The sequence below is a fragment of the Dysidea avara genome, chromosome 9, assembly GCF_963678975.1.
Source record: "Dysidea avara chromosome 9, odDysAvar1.4, whole genome shotgun sequence".
NCBI classification, from domain to species: Eukaryota; Metazoa; Porifera; class Demospongiae; order Dictyoceratida; family Dysideidae; genus Dysidea; species Dysidea avara.
The window spans coordinates 1,344,439-1,363,203 of NC_089280.1; the positions used below are offsets into that span (position 1 = coordinate 1,344,439).

At 38.2% G+C, this 18,765-nt stretch overlaps 1 protein-coding gene across 2 annotated transcripts; it reads right to left on the reverse strand.

The window, feature by feature from the left end:
- Positions 1-3,547: 3,547 nt before the first annotated feature.
- Positions 3,548-18,313, reverse strand: LOC136265350 (probable serine/threonine-protein kinase kinX). Of its 2 annotated transcripts, XM_066060152.1 has the most exons (6): positions 18,001-18,313; positions 17,234-17,943; positions 15,913-16,137; positions 15,808-15,870; positions 12,058-12,159; positions 3,548-4,606 (listed from the first exon to the last, which is right to left on the reverse strand). In XM_066060152.1, the coding sequence occupies exons 1-6, from the start codon at positions 18,248-18,250 to the stop codon at positions 3,671-3,673; spliced, it is 2,286 nt and encodes a 761-aa protein (XP_065916224.1). In that variant the 5' UTR covers positions 18,251-18,313; the 3' UTR covers positions 3,548-3,670. The 2 variants fall into 2 exon arrangements, with proteins under 2 accessions (XP_065916224.1, XP_065916223.1); XM_066060151.1 differs by having other exon boundaries at positions 15,808-16,137.
- Positions 18,314-18,765: the final 452 nt, after the last annotated feature.

The following is an 18,765-nucleotide window of genomic DNA, read 5'->3' on the forward strand; positions in this document are numbered from 1 at the left end:
CATTGCTACAATGCCAAGTAGGGATTTACCCATCATGTAGAGCTTGTTTCACTACTTTTTAACCTCCATGTGGAGTATATAGTACAACAATTTTATTGACTAGTACAATAAAAGTTGTTAATTTAAAAATGAAGTAGGGGTCCAGTGATTCTGTATAGTAAAAATAATTGTATAGTCTGTATATTAGGGATCATGAAGAACTGGGCTTTTCCAGCCAAAAATATCATCCTAAAGCCAGCTTCAATTTCCATTCATGACAGCTTGGCAGCATTGGTTAGGCACAACCAAATCTAAAATGTCCCCAAACCCTTCCTATAATAATATTTTGTATTTACGTACCGTATAGTAAAAAACTTTGGCGGTAAACAAGTTGATGTTGTGCTACCTCTAAAAACCAGGCGCCATGCAGCTAATTAATTCATCTGGAATTAACCATAGATAGTATATGCTACTATGAATTAACCAACTATGTATTACTATTTTACAATAGGGTAGTTTTTGGTTGTGCAATAATATTATTAGCCAATTCTCGTATTTTGTAATTCATGAAATTTTTGTAATTCGTTCAATTACGTTGCTATGCACTGCTAAGGAAGCGCTTGTTAAACAAACCGCATTTACCAACATATTATGCACAGAAGTATCTTCTAAACTGTTTTATAGTTTGACTATCGTGTTTTTTTTCCACAAATTCCATCGGCAAAGCCTCACAGCTGCTCTTCATTTTCATTTGCGTACATAAGGGATACGCCCCGAAGCGATAGGCTATTCCTGGTAGTGTACGAGGCCTGCACCATTGTTTTTCAGTTGTTAAATGCCTGAAAACCTCAAAGGGAAGGTAGTTTACAAAGCCTGAGAAAAGTCACCACACCTGTATTTCAGTCCGCCGAAAAGAAACCACCTCAGAGCCACATCACGCTATTACAAGCCACATCACGCTATTACAAGCCACATCACGCTATTACAAGCCACATCACGCTATTACAAGCCACATCACGCTATTACAAATTGACACCTTGTGTTGTCAGTGAAAAGAACTGGAACACAAAGGAGGACAAAGGCAAGTCCATGATGTGTATATTGTACGTACTACGGTTGGTGAAACGGCACATCTGCAACATCAAGAAATCAAGCCCATAGCCTCATCTGTTGTTGAGTTATGTTTGGCTTTTAGTCAGTCAGTGTAAAATTCTGTTTAATAGAAATATTTTTAAAATAATTTCATAGAAACTTTTTGGAAGTGTATTTTTGGCTAATGGAGATGTGTACACATTATCTCTTCTTGTTGTGGTGTGTCCATTGTACATTGTAATGAAGTATCTTGAAAACAGTTCTATTATGTTGACATAATACATCATGTTTTGTTAGCCTAATGTGGTCAAAATTATGGTGCAATGATTGGCACAAGTTAAGTGTGAAAATGGCAAAATGTGATACAGTGGAACCTTCCTTAACGGTCACCTGAGTTGGGCGGTCACCTCAACATAACAGCCACGTGACTATGGTCCCGACCAATTCCCAATCAGTTTGTACAGAAATAGTTTGTATTAAGCAGTCACCTCTATAACACGTATAACAGCCAGCTTTAGCAGTCCCAAACAGCACTTCGCTACACAAAAGTCCTCTCACAAAGCGGCCAGCTACGGGGGTTATGAAAACCTGGACCAGACCGGACCAAAAGTCAATTCTCCAGGTAAGCAGGATTAGCCATGTTATAAACATTTACTGCTATTTACATCCTCTATATCGCTTATACACCACTCGCCTTGCAGCAACTCTGCCAAGCACGCGATCGCGATGGTTTAGCAACACAAAGTATCCACTGTAGAACAACTAACTAAACTAAAACACTTTCTAATGTGCTTTACTACACGATCGCTACAAAGCTACATGTTCTCCTGCTGTATGTATTTGCATAGAACTGGAACACACGAGTGGCTGCACGAATTTGTTAGAGTCATGCGTTTCACTCTAGGAATCTATCCTGAAATAATTTAAGTACTGCCTACCTTGCTTAACTCCATATGTTATCTATCACCAAATGGATTTCGAGACAAGTTTGACATTTTAACTGCTAATTTAGTTTCAATCACTTTGCACAACACAACTCTAATAAATTGGGCAGCAACTCGTGTGTGTGCCAGTTCTATGCAAATACATACAGCAGGAGAACACGTAGCTTTGTAGTGATCATGTAGTAAAGCACATTAGAAAGTGTTTTAGTTTAGTTAGTTGTTCTACAGTGGATACTTCGTGTTGCTCAACCATCACGATCGTGTGCTTGGCAGAGTTGCTGCAAGGTGAGTGTTGTATAAGCGCTATAGAGGATGAAAATAGCAGTAAATATTTATAACATGGCTAATCTTGCTTACCAGGAGAATTGAATTTTGGTCCGGTCTGGTCCGGGTTTTCATAACCCCCACCAGCTACAGCCATTATGGTGAGTAAACTAGCTGCACTACTTCATACTTCTGTAATACGGAAAAGTTATAAGCTCACAGTATAGAAAAGCTTGTGGCCACTCCATGGCTTCGCCTCTTCGTGTGATTCTAATTAAAGCTCACCTTGCTATCTTAATTCCTGGATTTGCAATTGTGTAGTTAACAGTTCACCGTCTTTAAGGAAGTCCCTGTTTTTTACTCACAGACTTTGTAGCCAGGGATCATAATCAGCTCCATTGCTGTCTCCAAACTCAGAGTAGCTTCAGGCTCTTTTCTGCTAATTTCAGGGGTGGCGGAACTGGGTAGGCAGGGTAGGTAAATGCCTACCCAACTTTTAGTGGTAGCTATTGAGCCATGTTCCAAGTCCATAGAAAGCAGTCTGGTTGCTCTGATGTTTCGGGATCGCTTTTGGTTATTATCACTTGAGATACTCTAATAGAACAGTCATCGATACCCTAATAGAGCAGTCAGTGACTATTCATTCCATTAGACTATATTAGCTATATATTATTTTATATATGTGAAATTGTCTCCAGATTCAATCGCAGAAAGCAATTTTTCAAAAAATTTCTGGAGCTAGCCTAGGCATGCTGCAAATGCTGGTTGTGCTTGCACAACTATGATGGTGGTGGTGGTCATAGAAGTATGATCTTATAGTTACCTACCCAACTTGTAGATGCTTCCTCCGCCCCTGAATTTGTCTGTTATGTAAGTAAGCGATGTCCTGGAGTGTAGCTAAATGCATTTTTATAGCTAAACCTGAGTATATAAGTCCCTGGAACCCTTGTATAAAGGCCAAACCTCAGTTTATGGCCTATGGCTGCTTTATGGAGGATATTGAGTTAGGCAGCCACCTCTCTATAAAGGCCAAATATTTCTGGCCCAAAGGTGACCGCTTTAAACAGGTTCCACTGAAAAAGTGAGAGTTAATTACATACATTAATTATATTACAAGTACTTGATTAGGTGATATTGGTGATTTATTGAAATATTGGTGATTTATTGAAATGTTGCCCAACCTTACATGTTGACATGGTAACAATCCTGTTATGTGTATTAATTGTAATAGTGACCCAGTCCATGAGATTTGTGTTATAGTAATTGTAATGTTAAATTGTAATTATTCATTAGAAATTACAAATACACATTACCAGTTAGTACAATTACTAGTTTACTAACAACTTGTTATTAATAAGATGGTACAATAATAACATGTACAATGTATACAGTTACTGTGGCTCACATGAGCCAATCCATACAGTATTAGTACACTGGTACTTATCATCACACCCTCCTACTACAACTATTTTGTTATCAGCTACACTAACTACAGCTGGTCCACATCTTGCTGATGGAATATGTCCTATGGCTTCCCAGCTGTGACTGACCTTGTTGAACATGTTAATGTCACTAGTGAGCACATAATCACTTCCTGTCTTCTTCACTCCACCTACTGTTAGTAGGTGTCTACCTTGTATGCTGACAGGAGCTGAACGGCACCATGGAGTATCTTGTTGTGAACTCCACTTCAACTGGTGGCTGGACAGAGTGTCCAGTGGAGCAGTAAATACTGCTGGGGACATGCCATCTTGATTGTATCCTCCTAACAGGTAGAGGGTGTTGTCAACTATTACTGATTGTAGCCAGTAGTGTGGTAGTGGTAGATCACTGGTAGTGTACCACTGTCCAGTGGTACTGTCAAACAGTTCAGTAGTGGCTAATTTCCTCCTCTGGTCATCTTTACCTCCAGTTATTACAAGTGTTCCTTGATGACTAGCAGCTGTGGCATAATATCTTGGTGTAATCATCCTGGTGTACTCCTTTAGGTGATCACCATCTAGTGAGAATATCTTGTTGGTCACCTTATCACTGCTATCCTTCCCTCCAGCAGTGATCAACTGGTTGTTGAGGGTGGTCATGGCAAAGAAGCCATAAGTAGTGTTGATAGGAGAAGGGCTCCATGAGTTGTTAACTGGATTGTACACATCTATCCTGTATGATGGGACTAGTATAGTATTATCCCTTCCTCCTCCAATGTAGACCTTCCCATCACATAACACACCAGTGTGGGACACACCCCCCACTGGTGTAGGGGCTCCATGTTGCCACTTGATGTTCACTGGTCCACTGAACAGGTCTGGTGTGGGGGACTGGACCAGTTGTTCCTAAACAAAAACAATAAATTAGTAATAACAATGTTAACATGTTGTTTACACAACAAACACATTAGATGAATGGTTACTATAGTAACTGGTGATCACCAAACACATTTAGGGATTCACACATGTTATATACATACACTAATAACAAGAACTATTACTAATAGTGTTATTATAATATTGTGTGTATGTTACCATAAACAGTTCATGTAGTCATATACCCTGTAGACATAAGGGACATGGTAGGGTATTCCATCACTCATCTTCACCCCACCATCAAGACACTGTTTATAGCTAATGTATTGTATATGTACACATTGTACATGTATAGGAAATGATCAGTTTATTTTGTTACTGTTGTCTAGGAGTTTGTTGGAGTAGCTCAAAATGGCTAAGGAGCAGATAAGGAAGAACTGAAAGTGATGAAAACAACAATAGTAAGTTGAGTATGCTGTTTTGGTGCTAATGGAGTCAATAGTACACTAGTATAGAGAGGTTTAACATACAATACTCCATGATGTAGTTTTTCTGGTTGGTAGGCACATCCACTTAACATGTATTAGTGATGTACCTAATAAACACCTTGTAGTGAGTGTTAAGTGTCTTGGAGTGGTGTGATTAGCAGTCACCACGTATGCCAATAAAATATTATTTAGAGTTCAGTTCCAGTGTAAATCCATTGTGTGAAGCCAGATATCACCAGATGTGATCAAACTTCTGCTGTATTATAGTAACACTGTACAAGATTGATTGTGGGTTTCAGTTTTGTGAATCTAACATTGAGCCAGAGTTTAAAAGGTCATGGGTTAGTTTATATTGCTGTGACACCTGGCACAATGTAATATATAATATTGAATATGGTACTGAATAGATTTAGCCATTGGCATTATGATAACTTTAGTTTGTTCATGGCTAGTAAAGTAAGTACTTTAGTGTACTTGAAACATTGTATGAGTTTGTGTTGTGGCTCACTGTGCTTAATGGCACAACCACAATCAAACCTTTTCACATGGCACATTTACATTTGGCCTCAGTAGCACCTTGTTATTCTTACATAGGTTATTCATAATCAAAAATGACATCAAGTCACCACTGGGCCTACATTCAATAGTTTTAGTGTCAATATTTAAACTCCCTGTATTACAGGTATTAGTGGGTCACTAGTGTGATATGTTATTAGTGTACTGACTGTTCTATTAGAGTGTTTTGTCATTGTTAAATGTTAACGTCCTTACTGACAGGATATGTGTAGTAGTTGTTTTGTTATTATGTGTGGTCAGTGTGTATGGATAATATAGTTTAGTGTACTGACTGTTCTATTAGAGTGTTTTGTCATTGTTAAATGTTAACGTCCTTACTGACAGGATATGTGTAGTAGTTGTTTTGTTATTATGTGTGGTCAGTGTGTATGGAATAAAGTTTAATGTACTGACTGTTCTATTAGAGTGTTTTGTCATTGGTGAATGATAATGTCTTTACTGATAGGATATGTGTAGTAGTTGTTATGTGTGGTCAGTGTGTATGGATAATATAGTTTAGTGTACTGACTGTTCTATTAGAGTGTTTTGTCATTGTTAACCCTTAAAGCCGCATATTCCAATATATCAGCAGGTTTTTTTTAAAAGCATGTAAAACGCACAAATATTATAAGTAACACATGCTTAAAGAATGGTTTCTAAACAGCCAGCACAGCCAAGCTTGTCTGATGATAACAAACTGAAAACGTTATAACAATGGAAAGTTTATTCATTGGGCTACTTAGACAAGTATTAATTATTGCTGTGACAACAATTGCTCACTTGTTATGACACCATGAAGAACGGCGACTGTATTTCCTGTTACTTCATACGCATCACGTCGGTAGCTATTTATAAAAAATGTTTGACTCATGTGAGCTTTATGTGGCGTAATTTGTCATTGAATGGTCCTTACCAGAACTACATAGGACACACTGTGAAGAAGTTATCAACTATTTTCTGAAGGTATGTAATGAGTTGTTTGCATTTTGTGATAGCTTGTATTCACAGCAAGTTTTGGCTTTGTGCTTTTGCCAAAGGGTAAAACCCTAGGTAATGTTTTGTTCCTTTTTACATCATGGATAGAATGGTACAAATTGCATAGCCTTAGCACTTACTGTATGGAAGTTACAGCGCTTTGTTTACAGTCACGCATTACGGCCGAAAGTGCACTTTTATTAATAATTGCGTGCGAATTTAAGGGTTAAATGATAACATCCTTACTGACTGGATGTATGTAGAAATAGCTTTGTGGTCGTGTGTATGGATAATATAGTTTAGTGTACTGACTGTTCTATTAGAGTGTTTTGTCATTGTTGAATGATAATGTCCTTACTGACAGGATATGTGTAGTAGTTGTTTTGTTATTATGTGTGGTCAGTGTGTATGGATAATATAGTTTAGTGTACTGACTGTTCTATTAGAGTGTTTTGTCATTGTTGAATGATAATGTCCTTACTGACAGGATATGTGTAGTAGTTGTTTTGTTGTTATGTGTGGTCAGTGTGTATGGATAATATAGTTTAGTGTACTGACTGTTCTATTATAGTATTTTCACGTTGAACTGAATCCTCAAAAACATTTAATAACTCATGGATGATGCAATTACACATGATCTTGAAATTTGGCTCATTTGTAGTACTGCTTGACCCGCTAAAAATATTTCAAAATCTTTTTGTTCAAATGTTTAACATAATATTTACAGCCAATGAAAATTTTCACAATACATTTCCTATAGGGAACCCATATACGTAGTGTCCATTACAGCCCTTTCCCGAGCTTGTAATGGAGACAAATCATATGTGTCTGTTGTTGACACTTTTGCTGTTACCAATAAGCATCTGGTTGGCTGAAATGTTAACTCGGTTTAGAAAAAAATCCACTTTTAATTTTTAGCTGTTTTTCAGGATTCATCTCAACGTGAACATACTATAGAGTGTTTTGTCATTGTTAAATGATAATGTCCTAACTGACAGTATATGTGCAGCAGTTTTTAAAGCAGGCATGTATACAGCCAGCCAAAGTTTGATGCACTGAAATTGTTTTCATAAAAATGTGTGTGTGTGTGTGTGTGTATACCAATGTTTGTCCATGCACACTCTTGTGAGGAAAACCATTAATGGTACAAGCAGCCAATATGTGAGAAACAAAAGCTAACTGAACCCTGTACAGTGTTATATTTCTGCATAGGTAAGCTTTAGCTCAAAGGTTGCTTCATTTACCAGTTTAGTATAGCGACCTTCACAAACTCTGCCATTAGGGATTTTCAGGCGTTTAAAGCAGGGCCTGTAGGCTACCAGGAAAATCTTGTCTCTTCGATTTAAGCAAGGGGCGGCTGGCCAGGATAATTGGCCATATGCTCATTCTAGAGAAATGTACTACCAACAAATAAACTAGCTACATACTAGTGAATTACCATCAGAAGTAAAATTGTTTCTTGGATACAGCACACAATAGCCAATATAAAGCCAGGTTTTCTTACTTCTTCCATGATGCAAATGGACCTCTTTGATCTGATTACCCCATACAACAAATTGGTTATAACACATTCATTTGGTCTGTATCTGATTAGTAAACATGACAGCTGAGAGCCACAGGCCCAAGGGTAAAGTGTGTTACAACTATAACCTGTGTGATTGACCTGGCAGTGTTTGATCTTCTATACTATTCAGTTATATAACAACAGAGTTGTTGGCTATTGAGAGGCTAAATATTCACAAAATGGATCACCACATCTGCTGTGATGTTACCAGTGTATAAACCAGTAACAGGTTTTCATATATAGTAAACAACTATATACCCTGTGTACTTATGTCATTGAAATGGCACATCCGCCAGGGAAAAAACATATTCGTTCCATGGTAGGAGTTTTTTTATAATGTAATACAAAGTAATCATACTGAAAAACCCGAGGAGTGCTTAGGTAAGGACTGCTGTTAAAAAGTAAGTTACTAGGTAACAGTACATAACATACTTTTTGCATGGTAAGTTATCTGTTCTTAGAAAGGTTTTTGCTCGATACTTTTGCCCTCATTTCTGTCCAAAATCCCCCGTAAATCATCATGAAATCTGAAGCCATAACAACTTTCACCAGACCATGCCTTAGTGCACACAGGGTCTATACAATGTTTGTGTCATTTTACTGTAGTTCTGTGTTTGCAAAACACTCTGATGAACAGTCAGTGCTAATTCACCACATTACAAAAATTATGTATTTTATTATAGTAAGGAGTATCCATGCAAAAATAGCCAAGCTGTATAAAGAGTGAGGCCTTCAAAATGCTGCTGGGTGAAAGAAGTTGTGAAATCAAATACTACTGAGTAGATTTTAGCTAGAATTTTTATTTATAAGGTAGAAAATAAGTGAAGTGATCAGCCATGATAGCAGTGGCTCAGTGGTTAAGGATTTAGGTGTTCAGTATGAGGTCCCTGATTTGAACGCTGGTAACTTTTTCAACATTTTCATGTACTTTTTTTTACCCTGCGGTGACTGTTCTATTAGAGTATTCAGCCCCACAATTTACAGTAAGTTGCTTATTTTTACCTTGTAACTCTTAGCTGTCAGTGTGATTTCTTTTAAACTACAAATGTTTGAGCTGTGATGGTTAGGCTACATACATACCAATTTTAACAGTGCGTTTACACTAGTAGCTCCTGCTCGGTACAGTACGGTACGCTGTGTTTTAAGTGTACGTTTACATTGGTAAGGAAATAACTGTGCTGGGCAAGTTTATACATAAGCACGTGATGGCTAAAGTATCGTCCTACGAGATGCCCGCACCGTTTTCAAGCTCGTTTCAAGCTGTTGCTGTCGTACAAGTTACCAGCAATCCGTTTGAGGGACAATATCAGCGGCTACCGCTCGATGGAAAGTCCAATTCAAGTCGAACGTGGTAACTGGACCTTGTTTCACGTTTGGCCATGGTAGAAGCCATCGTATTTACGTACAGCAGCCAAGGGTATAGTAAGGTTTGTTTCAATTTGTCTACCGTGCCATGCCGTACCGAGCTAGCACAGTTGAAGTAGCAGGGCTAGGCGAGCCTGGCACGTAATAGTTTGGCTCGGATCGATACCCATTTACACTAGCAAAATTAAGCGTACCATGCCGTGCTGTACTGTTCCGTACCGTGTCCAAATGCTAGTATAAGCGCATTCCCATAAATGGTTACCTTGTAGGCATGACAACAAGTTGGCCTTTTTTAATGCAAATAATCGTCCATAGCTCTATGACTATTAATCAGATTTGCACCAAACTTGGTACGTGATTGTGCAGCAATATGTTCTTAAATTGCACTAAAGTTCAACTAATCGTGCTGCACATTTGCATATCACAATGGTTTTTGTAAAGTGTGCAAAAAGAATAACCTAAGCCCCCAAATTTCTCTTAATGAAGAAAGAAAAAAAATGAAGAAATTAAGCTGTACTTTGAGAGTTCGTATTTCACAATTGTGTTAGACAATCTTACTCACATTTGGTATGTGGGGTGCTGAAGGTGGAGGGTGTTTGCAGTATAGAAATGATTCCAATTTGAGGATGGAGCAAGGAGCTATGTATGTGTAAAAATCACTGTTTCGTCCTGTAAATATACTCATGGTGTGGCACGCTGGCTTTCTAACCTGCACACTTCACTAACGTATTATAGGAGTGAATTACCATATTCCTTCTATAGAAGAGTGATGATAATAACTTTGACCAGTGTGTTTAAATAATTGTTGGCCACTTCTACTCCATTGCAAGCTGATACTGTTTCTAAGATTAAAATTTATGTGGAAATCAAGTGGAAGTGCAAATGAAAATGTTCTAGTACTGTTGATCTGTAAGTGTCTGGCTATCACTGTCACAGCAAAAGACCACCTATAGTATGTTCAAGTTGAGCTGAATCCTCAAAAACATTTAATAACTCATGGATACAATTACACACGATCTTGATATTTGGCTCATTTGTAGTACTGCTTGACCCGCTAAAAATATTTCAAAATCTTTTTGTTCAAATGTTTGACATAATATTTACGGCCAATCAAAATTTTCACTATACATTTCCTATGGGGAAGCCATATAAGTATAGTGTCCATTACTGCCCTTTCCCGAACTTGTAATGGAGCCAAACTGTATGTGTTTGTTGTTGACACCTTTGCTGTTACCAATAATCATCTGGTTGGCTGAAGTGTTAACTCTGTTGAGAAAAAATCAACTTCTAATTTTTAGCTGTTTTTCAGGATTCAGCTCAACGTGAACATACTATAGTTTGTGCAACTTCAATCATTTTTTTATTTTCTCGGTCATTATCTCTAGTGTCAAAGGAATGGATCAGTGAGTAGGTTTTATCAGTAGGGAGAGCAAAGAAATTGATTTTTACAGCAATTATGTTAAACTACAGGTGCTACATAACTTTTGTTTGCATTAGTCTACAGCATTGGGATTTGACTTACAATGTTCACAATGGATTGGCAAGTCATCCAAGGTATAGTTTAGCTCTGTAGTTACTTGTGTATATACATATGAAGTAGTGACTAATATGAAGGAAGTTGTTTGAAGAAATGATGATGACTTTACTGCATTGTAAACAAACATATGTGACAAGCATACCATCGGGGCTACAAAATGAAACAAAGATTTTTGAAGATGGTATATAGTTTTAATCAATTTGAGTCTTGCTTTTCTGTGTAATGGCTCAATAAAAACCCTTATGTATATTTTGTTCACACTACCACATCTGACGTGAGCTCGATAGTGTGTACCAAAACAATGTTCTGTTTTCACTGAATAATCATTATCATGAATAAGAAAACAGAAACAAAAGTAGTGCCAATGCCAACCACTTGGGACTTGTAAATGTGTGATCTCCATGCCAAAACAGCTTAACTGTGAAAGAGTGCAGTCTTCAAGAATGCCAGGCTTTGCTTCAGTTCCAGCTATGTTCCACCCGTTATCAATGAAGAGCAGTACCCCTGCTCCCCTGCAATCGATTCATTCATTCTATGGAAAATACAGCACTGTAGCCATTCCACATGTTACTGCAAGTCTACACCTACACAGTCATGAAGAAAGAAATGGAGGACAAAGGAAGGTCCATTATGTTAGTATTGTAGCTACTGCAGTTACCAAATAGGCACATCTTGGGCCAAATTGACATTGTACAGTGAAGAATTCAAGCCTATAGTCTCTTATCCATAGTCAGCTGGAGGCATCAGTCAGAGAGTCAGTTAGCAGGAAATTCAGTTATAATATTTATTTTCAATTTATAGGAACTTGTTGGAAGGGTGTGGTGTCATTTATGGGCTACCCAACACTGCCAAGCTGTTAAGTAATGCTCGATTTTTGGGTTGGGCAAGAAGGCCCAGACCTCCATGATCCCTACTATACAGTACTACTGTATTTATGATGACCCCTACTAGCCTGTATAGTTTTCTGTGCATTTGTAAACAATACTGATGTACTCACCCTTGTCTGTTTCTTTTGAGGTACTGGGACCACATGTTGCTTAGACTGAGGATGAACAGGAGGTGGTAGACTGCTCCTCTGATCAGCCATCAATGTAGTATGCTACATGATCGTAGAATTACAATATGGTAGAAGGATATCCACAATTTGGATTGATGTATGTATAATCTACAGCAATTATGTAGTAACAAGTGTACTATTCATTGAAACTTAATTAGTGTATCATACAGTATGATAGTATTGTATAGTAGGGACTACAAAGGAGTAGGCATGGTCCATAGAATAATATCACCCAAAAACAGCCTCAATTTTCCTTGACGATGATGAGGCAGTATTGGTTAGGTAAAACTAAGCCCAAAAAAGCTTTCAGATCAACCCGAAATGCTTTCAACAAGAATTTTAACAATTATTTATTTAATAGTATTTTCTACTGACTGCCTGATGCCTTCAGACGAGCGTAACTCGATAACAGCTAATGCTATGGGCTTGATTTTTTCACTGTTCGACGTCGCTTCAGCCTGACAGTGCCTTTTGGCATACTGCAGTACGTACAATGCATTCTTCATGGACTTACCAGTGTACTCCTTTGTGTCCCATTCATCTTTGCTGACAGTGTAAAGTGTCAATTTGGTGGTAGCATGTGATGGCTTCCCTTTGTAATGGAAATTGCCGTATTTTTCATAGTGTCTATTTTGATTGCAGAGGAACTTTTCAAACAGTTCTTGATTCGTACTGCTGTGTAACGTGTTGAACGTAGCAGACAACGAAGCCTAATGGATACTTCACTTTCAGACGATAGTTAATATAACTGGGGCACGATGTATATATTTAAATCCCAGTGCGTGGGAGTATCAAAGCGCCGCGTTATAACAACTACCATACAGCTAGACAGAGTGGCGCTGCTATGGTACGATATATTATCACCTAGTGATAACTAACTTATCACCCTGTTGCGGAGCCACTCAAGTCTTGTTCGTGACATCATAATAACCGCGAATGGCATTGTTTACCAATGGAGCAAAAAGCCAAATACGGAAATATTGATACAAAACACACCAATACAGCACTTAAACTAGCTAAATCTTACAAGAAAACTGTTAATCCTTTATACAATAACACTACAAGTTACCAATACGATAGTTTAACAAATGTCAAGAATAGTCTGTGACGATTTTCGCTCCAGCAATCACTCCCAATGGTCACTATGGTGAAGAACTAACTTCCTCTAGCTTCATCGTTCTATCTCGGACTACGGTAGCCACTTCTTGGTCTTTATTTTTCTCTTGTACACCACGCGACACCACGCGACACCACCATACCAACTTCTGACGAAGGTGAGTCATACCTGGAACCACTACTTCATAATGCCGCCCTTCGCTACAGTTTGTAGGCAGTATTTAAGGTCTCCTTGTAGCTACAAAGTGGAATCTCCACACAATTTGGGACGAAATCTTGAGCACAGTGACAGAAACTCAAACCAGAACTTAATTTACTATCTGTAAACTTCTGCGCACTGAGATATAAAATAGTGATATCCTGTATACTTGTTATTACACTCTCTTTCGGCTCCGCCTCATGTAATAACAATGATACCACCCTCGTAACGGGATATAACTATAACATATGTATAAAATATAGTCATCATTATTATAGAACTGTCAAACAATAGCTTTCACATACCACTTTAGCATGAGCATTCAAAGGCCCACTCAGGCACACATTGTCTGGGCAATATATGCTCTAGAACAATGTAAAGTTCAAATAATATATCTATGAAATTGTAAAACTTCACCATTCTGGTGTGAACTTTACTTTATACAGTAGAAATTAAGTGAGAAATTAAGGATTTGGGTGTGGAGATTCCCTGGTTTGAACTAAACATTATTGACATTTTCTTGCACATTTTTACTTCTTGATGAATGTTCTATTAGGGTAGCTTTTTAAACCGGGTATGCGCCCACTGTACTGACATTGATTTTGGAAAATGTGTGTGTACTTACCTATCTATCTATGTTTGTCCGTGTGCACCCATGTGAGAAAAATCATTAAATGGTAAAATCAGCTTGCATGTAAGAAGTAAAAGTGAAATGAAGTCTGTATTAAACTTCTGCACAGGTAAACTTTGCTCTGAGGTGGTTTCTTCTGGGCAGTCTGAAAAACGGGTATGCTTGGTAATGAAAAAATCAACCTCCATAGTTTCTTCTCCACCTCTGGGTGATCAATCCTACCCAAGTCTACATCAAAACTGTAGGGTAATAAGATGGTGATCCCCCTTGCTGTTTCCATAGCACACATTTTAATTTTTCATGATTTGTCAGGTTTTCAAATAAAAATGGGCAGCAGCATCAGTGATGCCGTTTAGCACGTTTTAATGTTTTCATGAATGGTGCATTACATGGTGGTCATTATACTATTGAAAATGGATACGTATTCTTGGGGAATGGATGCTGCGAGTTTCTAAATAATAGTGTGGGCGAGAGCATCAGCTTGCATTGGCATGTGAACACTATAAAGGTAAGGTACAAAAAGGTGCATGGGAGTTTGTAACCCAACCTTGGACTTTGTTACATGAGTTCATGTGGGTTGATTTTTTTATTGCAGAACCGTCAAGCATCATTTTAGTGAAAATCGAAGTACTGAGAATCACATTTTAAGCAAGTGAAGACCCAAAAAAGCACTGGAAAACATTCTAGATGTTCCTGCCTGTTTTTATGAATATGAACCAAAATCAGTCAAAATTTACGATACAGCTATATCCCAAACAGAAGGCATTTGGTCCCACTATTTAAAACTATACCATTGGTAGGCTCCATCCCCTGAGTTACAGGTTAATTCACAGGGGGTCGATTTTTTCATTGCCAACCCTAACTGGGTATGGCTACTCTTCATATACTTTGTAAACAGTCTCCCCTTTCGGTTTTATAGATGTTTAACACCTTTAAAACAATGTTGAAGGTCTTTTGGGCTACCAGAGATAGCACATCCTTCAAGTTGAGGGGGGGGGTACTTACACGAACGAAAATGAAGGGCAGCCTCGAGGCTTTGTCTAAACAATGTGTGAGGAAACACGATAGACACACTACAAACCAGTTGAGAAGATACTTCTGTGTGTAATGTGCTGTTTAAAGTGGTTTGTTACAGTTATGCTTCCTTAGCAGTGCATAGCAATGTAATCACCGAAATACAAAATAATTCATGAATTTTGAAATATACTAAATTACAGTATTTACAAATCTAATTGTCTAGTTGAATCAATAATAACAATAGCATGAATATAAACTACAATTATATACATGGTTGATTAATTGCCTATTTGGTTAGAATGGGATAGTATTAATAACTACATGGGCACCTGATTTTTAGAAGTAGCATTACATCAACTTGTTATATATATTTTTATTAACTAATACGTAACTTTGCACCACATCTGCAAATCTGTAGGAAGATAGATGTATAATAATATGCTCTTTATACCCTCACAATTTGAAACAATCCAAGAAGTATTGAAATATAACATTAGTGTGCTGTCCGACTTTGAGTGCATATATGTATCAAAGCACAAGTGCCTGTAGTATAGTTGATAAGTGCCACTTGGGTGACTCACTTGCAAGTGGTAGAAGCTTCACAAGTGAACTGACATTTAGGTGTAAGATAGAGAAATAGAAAATTAATGATGTACCATGTGCTACCTGAAGAATAACCACTAGTTCTACATTGTAGTATGTGATAGCTAATGGTTTGTCTACTAACCTTCAAATGTTGATTTTCAACTCTTAGTTGTGAATTCTCCCCTTTGAGACCATCCACCTCCACCTTGAGGTCATCAACCTCCACCTTGAGGCCATCCACTTCCACCTTGAGGCCATCAACCTCCACCTTGAGGCCATTATTCTCCACCTCGAGACCATCAACGTGTACCTTGAGGCCATCAACCTCCACCTTGAGGCCACTATTCTCCACCTTGAGGCCATCAACCTCCACCTTGAGGCCATTATTTTCGGTCTTGAGAACACCATTCTCTCCCCTCAGCTCCTCATTATTTATCGTCATCTCCTCCAGTTGGGTGGTCAGTGATGTCACCTGTATAGTAACAATGTTCAAATGATTCTCCTGTTGATAATAGAACTACTGAATTGTTTTCACAAAAGCTAATGAAAGTTGTACACAGTAGCCAAATACTCCAATAGTACAGTCATGGCATAACAATGAGGGAATGGTGATCCTTTAACTTTATAAGATACTTTAAATTAACACTGACACTAATCTACACTAGACCACAAAGATTCAATGATATTCATTATGATTATGATTAAAATACCTGGTAAAGGCAGAACCTGTATACCAGAAGGCCTTATAAAGGCCTAAGATGTTTATATTAACTTTACTAAGTATGTTTGAAAAGTAGGAGAAAGAAGAAAAAATCCATGACTGGACCTGGGCAGCCTCGAACCAGCAGCCATCCGATTAACACTCAAATTCAAATATCTATAAGTGAGTACAAATACAGTATTAATGTTAGACAATGGAGGATGAAGACAGAAAGCTAGCTTGACATTTGGTGTCACTGAGTTGGTTTACTTTTACCAATAATTCTGACAGTGATGTTATTACAAGATAGCCAATTTTGTATTATTAACAGCACTGGAGAAATAACTGTAATATAAAGGTGTAGCCTGCCATAGCAAATCAGTAAATTATTGGGATTATCTGATAGAGCAGTCAGATAGCATTACTGTTGACTGTATCATTAGGGTGAGCGATTGCTCTATTAGAATATCTTGATATTTTAATCTGATTTAACCATGTTGTCCCATGCATGGGATAAAATCCGAAGCCCTCAAAGTTATCTAAATATAACTTTCTTCATACACTTGACAGGTAATGCAAACACATTGTCTAGTTGCACACATGTACAAGTGGTTAAAACAAACAAGTTAAAAATCAATAAATCCATGGAGTTTAATAGCTCTTTAAGGAATGCAATTTGGTACACATGCACTTTCAATTTAATACTGCATGTAGTACTACTGTTCATTTAGTGAAGGGAACATGGAGTTACATATGCATGCAAAATTGTTACTCCAGTTTATGCCACACTATACTTGGGTTGTTTTGACATTTTTGGTCCTGTTCTCGTCAGCTGCTATGTATCTCTTTCATAATAATTTTCACAAACCTGTTGCTGAGATGATGACTGAGCAGATACCTCAGCCCACCATACTATGGGACTCATCCCATCACGACCAGTCTGATGACTACAAACATCTTTTATCCTCTTGATTTCCATAGAGACCTCCATCACTGAAGGACGATTTCTGGCCTCATCATCTAAACATGTCATCACTAATGGCTTCAGGGCTACAGCACCTCCAGTCATTTTGTCCAGGAAAGATTGACGTCTCATCACCTCAGTCACTACCTCTCTTCTCCCGGTTTTAGGGTTGAATTGAATAGCATCACTTGGTTCAGGCCATTGCTGGGTAATAACATTTAGAGCCACTCCTCCATAAGAGAAGATGTCTAATGGTGGACCATAGACTGGCCTTTTGATGAGTGCCTCCGGTGGCATGAAATCTGGTGTTCCTGGGATTTTAGTCATTGTCATTTCACTGTCAGTCTGCATCACTTTAGCAACACCCAGGTCAGTGATCTTGGCTTCAAGACGGCCTCCCAGTAATATGTTATTTGGGGTGAGGTCACGGTGCACGATTGGTGGATCCCTACTATGGAGGTACCTTAGACCAAGGCACACTTCATCCAATATGGATAGTTTGACATTCAGTGGTATATTGTTGTAGTCCTCCACCAGACCCCTCAGGCTATGTTGCATCTTTTCCATTATCATAACAGGCAGTCTGTACTGGTCACGTGCAGGATAGTACACTCCTATATTTATGGTGAACAACTATATAGCGAGGTCATGCGACACGTACAATATCATACCTAGAAACTGAACGATACACGGGTGACGAATGGTACTCCAAATTTGACACTCGTTAAGAAAATCAGTTGTAATCTTACGACGCCCTTCAGTTTGAGACCATTCCAACAAGATCGAGTGTACCTCCTTGGCGGCGCACAGTGTTCCTTGATAGTCGACCTCAAACACTCTCCCATAAGCACCGCGACCAATTTCCTTTCCCGTGGGATTCACATCATAGAGGGTAAGATCAGTGGCAACTCTAGTAGCCATCGAGTGTCTGTAATTGTAAACTTGGCGAGACTAATTGTAAACTATACTAACCGGAAAAGAAGGGCGTGGCTTAGTCTCTGGCCACGCGAGACTATTAGTATAAACATTTTCTGCGAGTGCACGTGATTAATTATAATATCGGCCGTTTACAACACCAGATGCAAGATTACAAAATTAAATAGCTACTTGAGCTATGCACAAAATTAGTGTGGTGGTGTAGAGGATCAGGTGGCAACATGTGACAATTGCCCAAGAATGAGTTTGATAAGTGCTATATGCACAGTAATTCAAATGGGTCAATTTGACCTCCATGGGTAAATTCAAACTACAGATTTTTTTGGTGAAAATAACCATCTAAAGGTGGTTGTAGCCAGTGTGGGCATTTGAATCGAATCAGTCAAAATAACTAGGGGAAGTCAATATAACTGTTCATTTAGGATGTTGAATTAACGTATTTTAGAATTATATTTTGTGACAAAGAAACAAATAAACAAAATGATATTTTGTGATGAGAG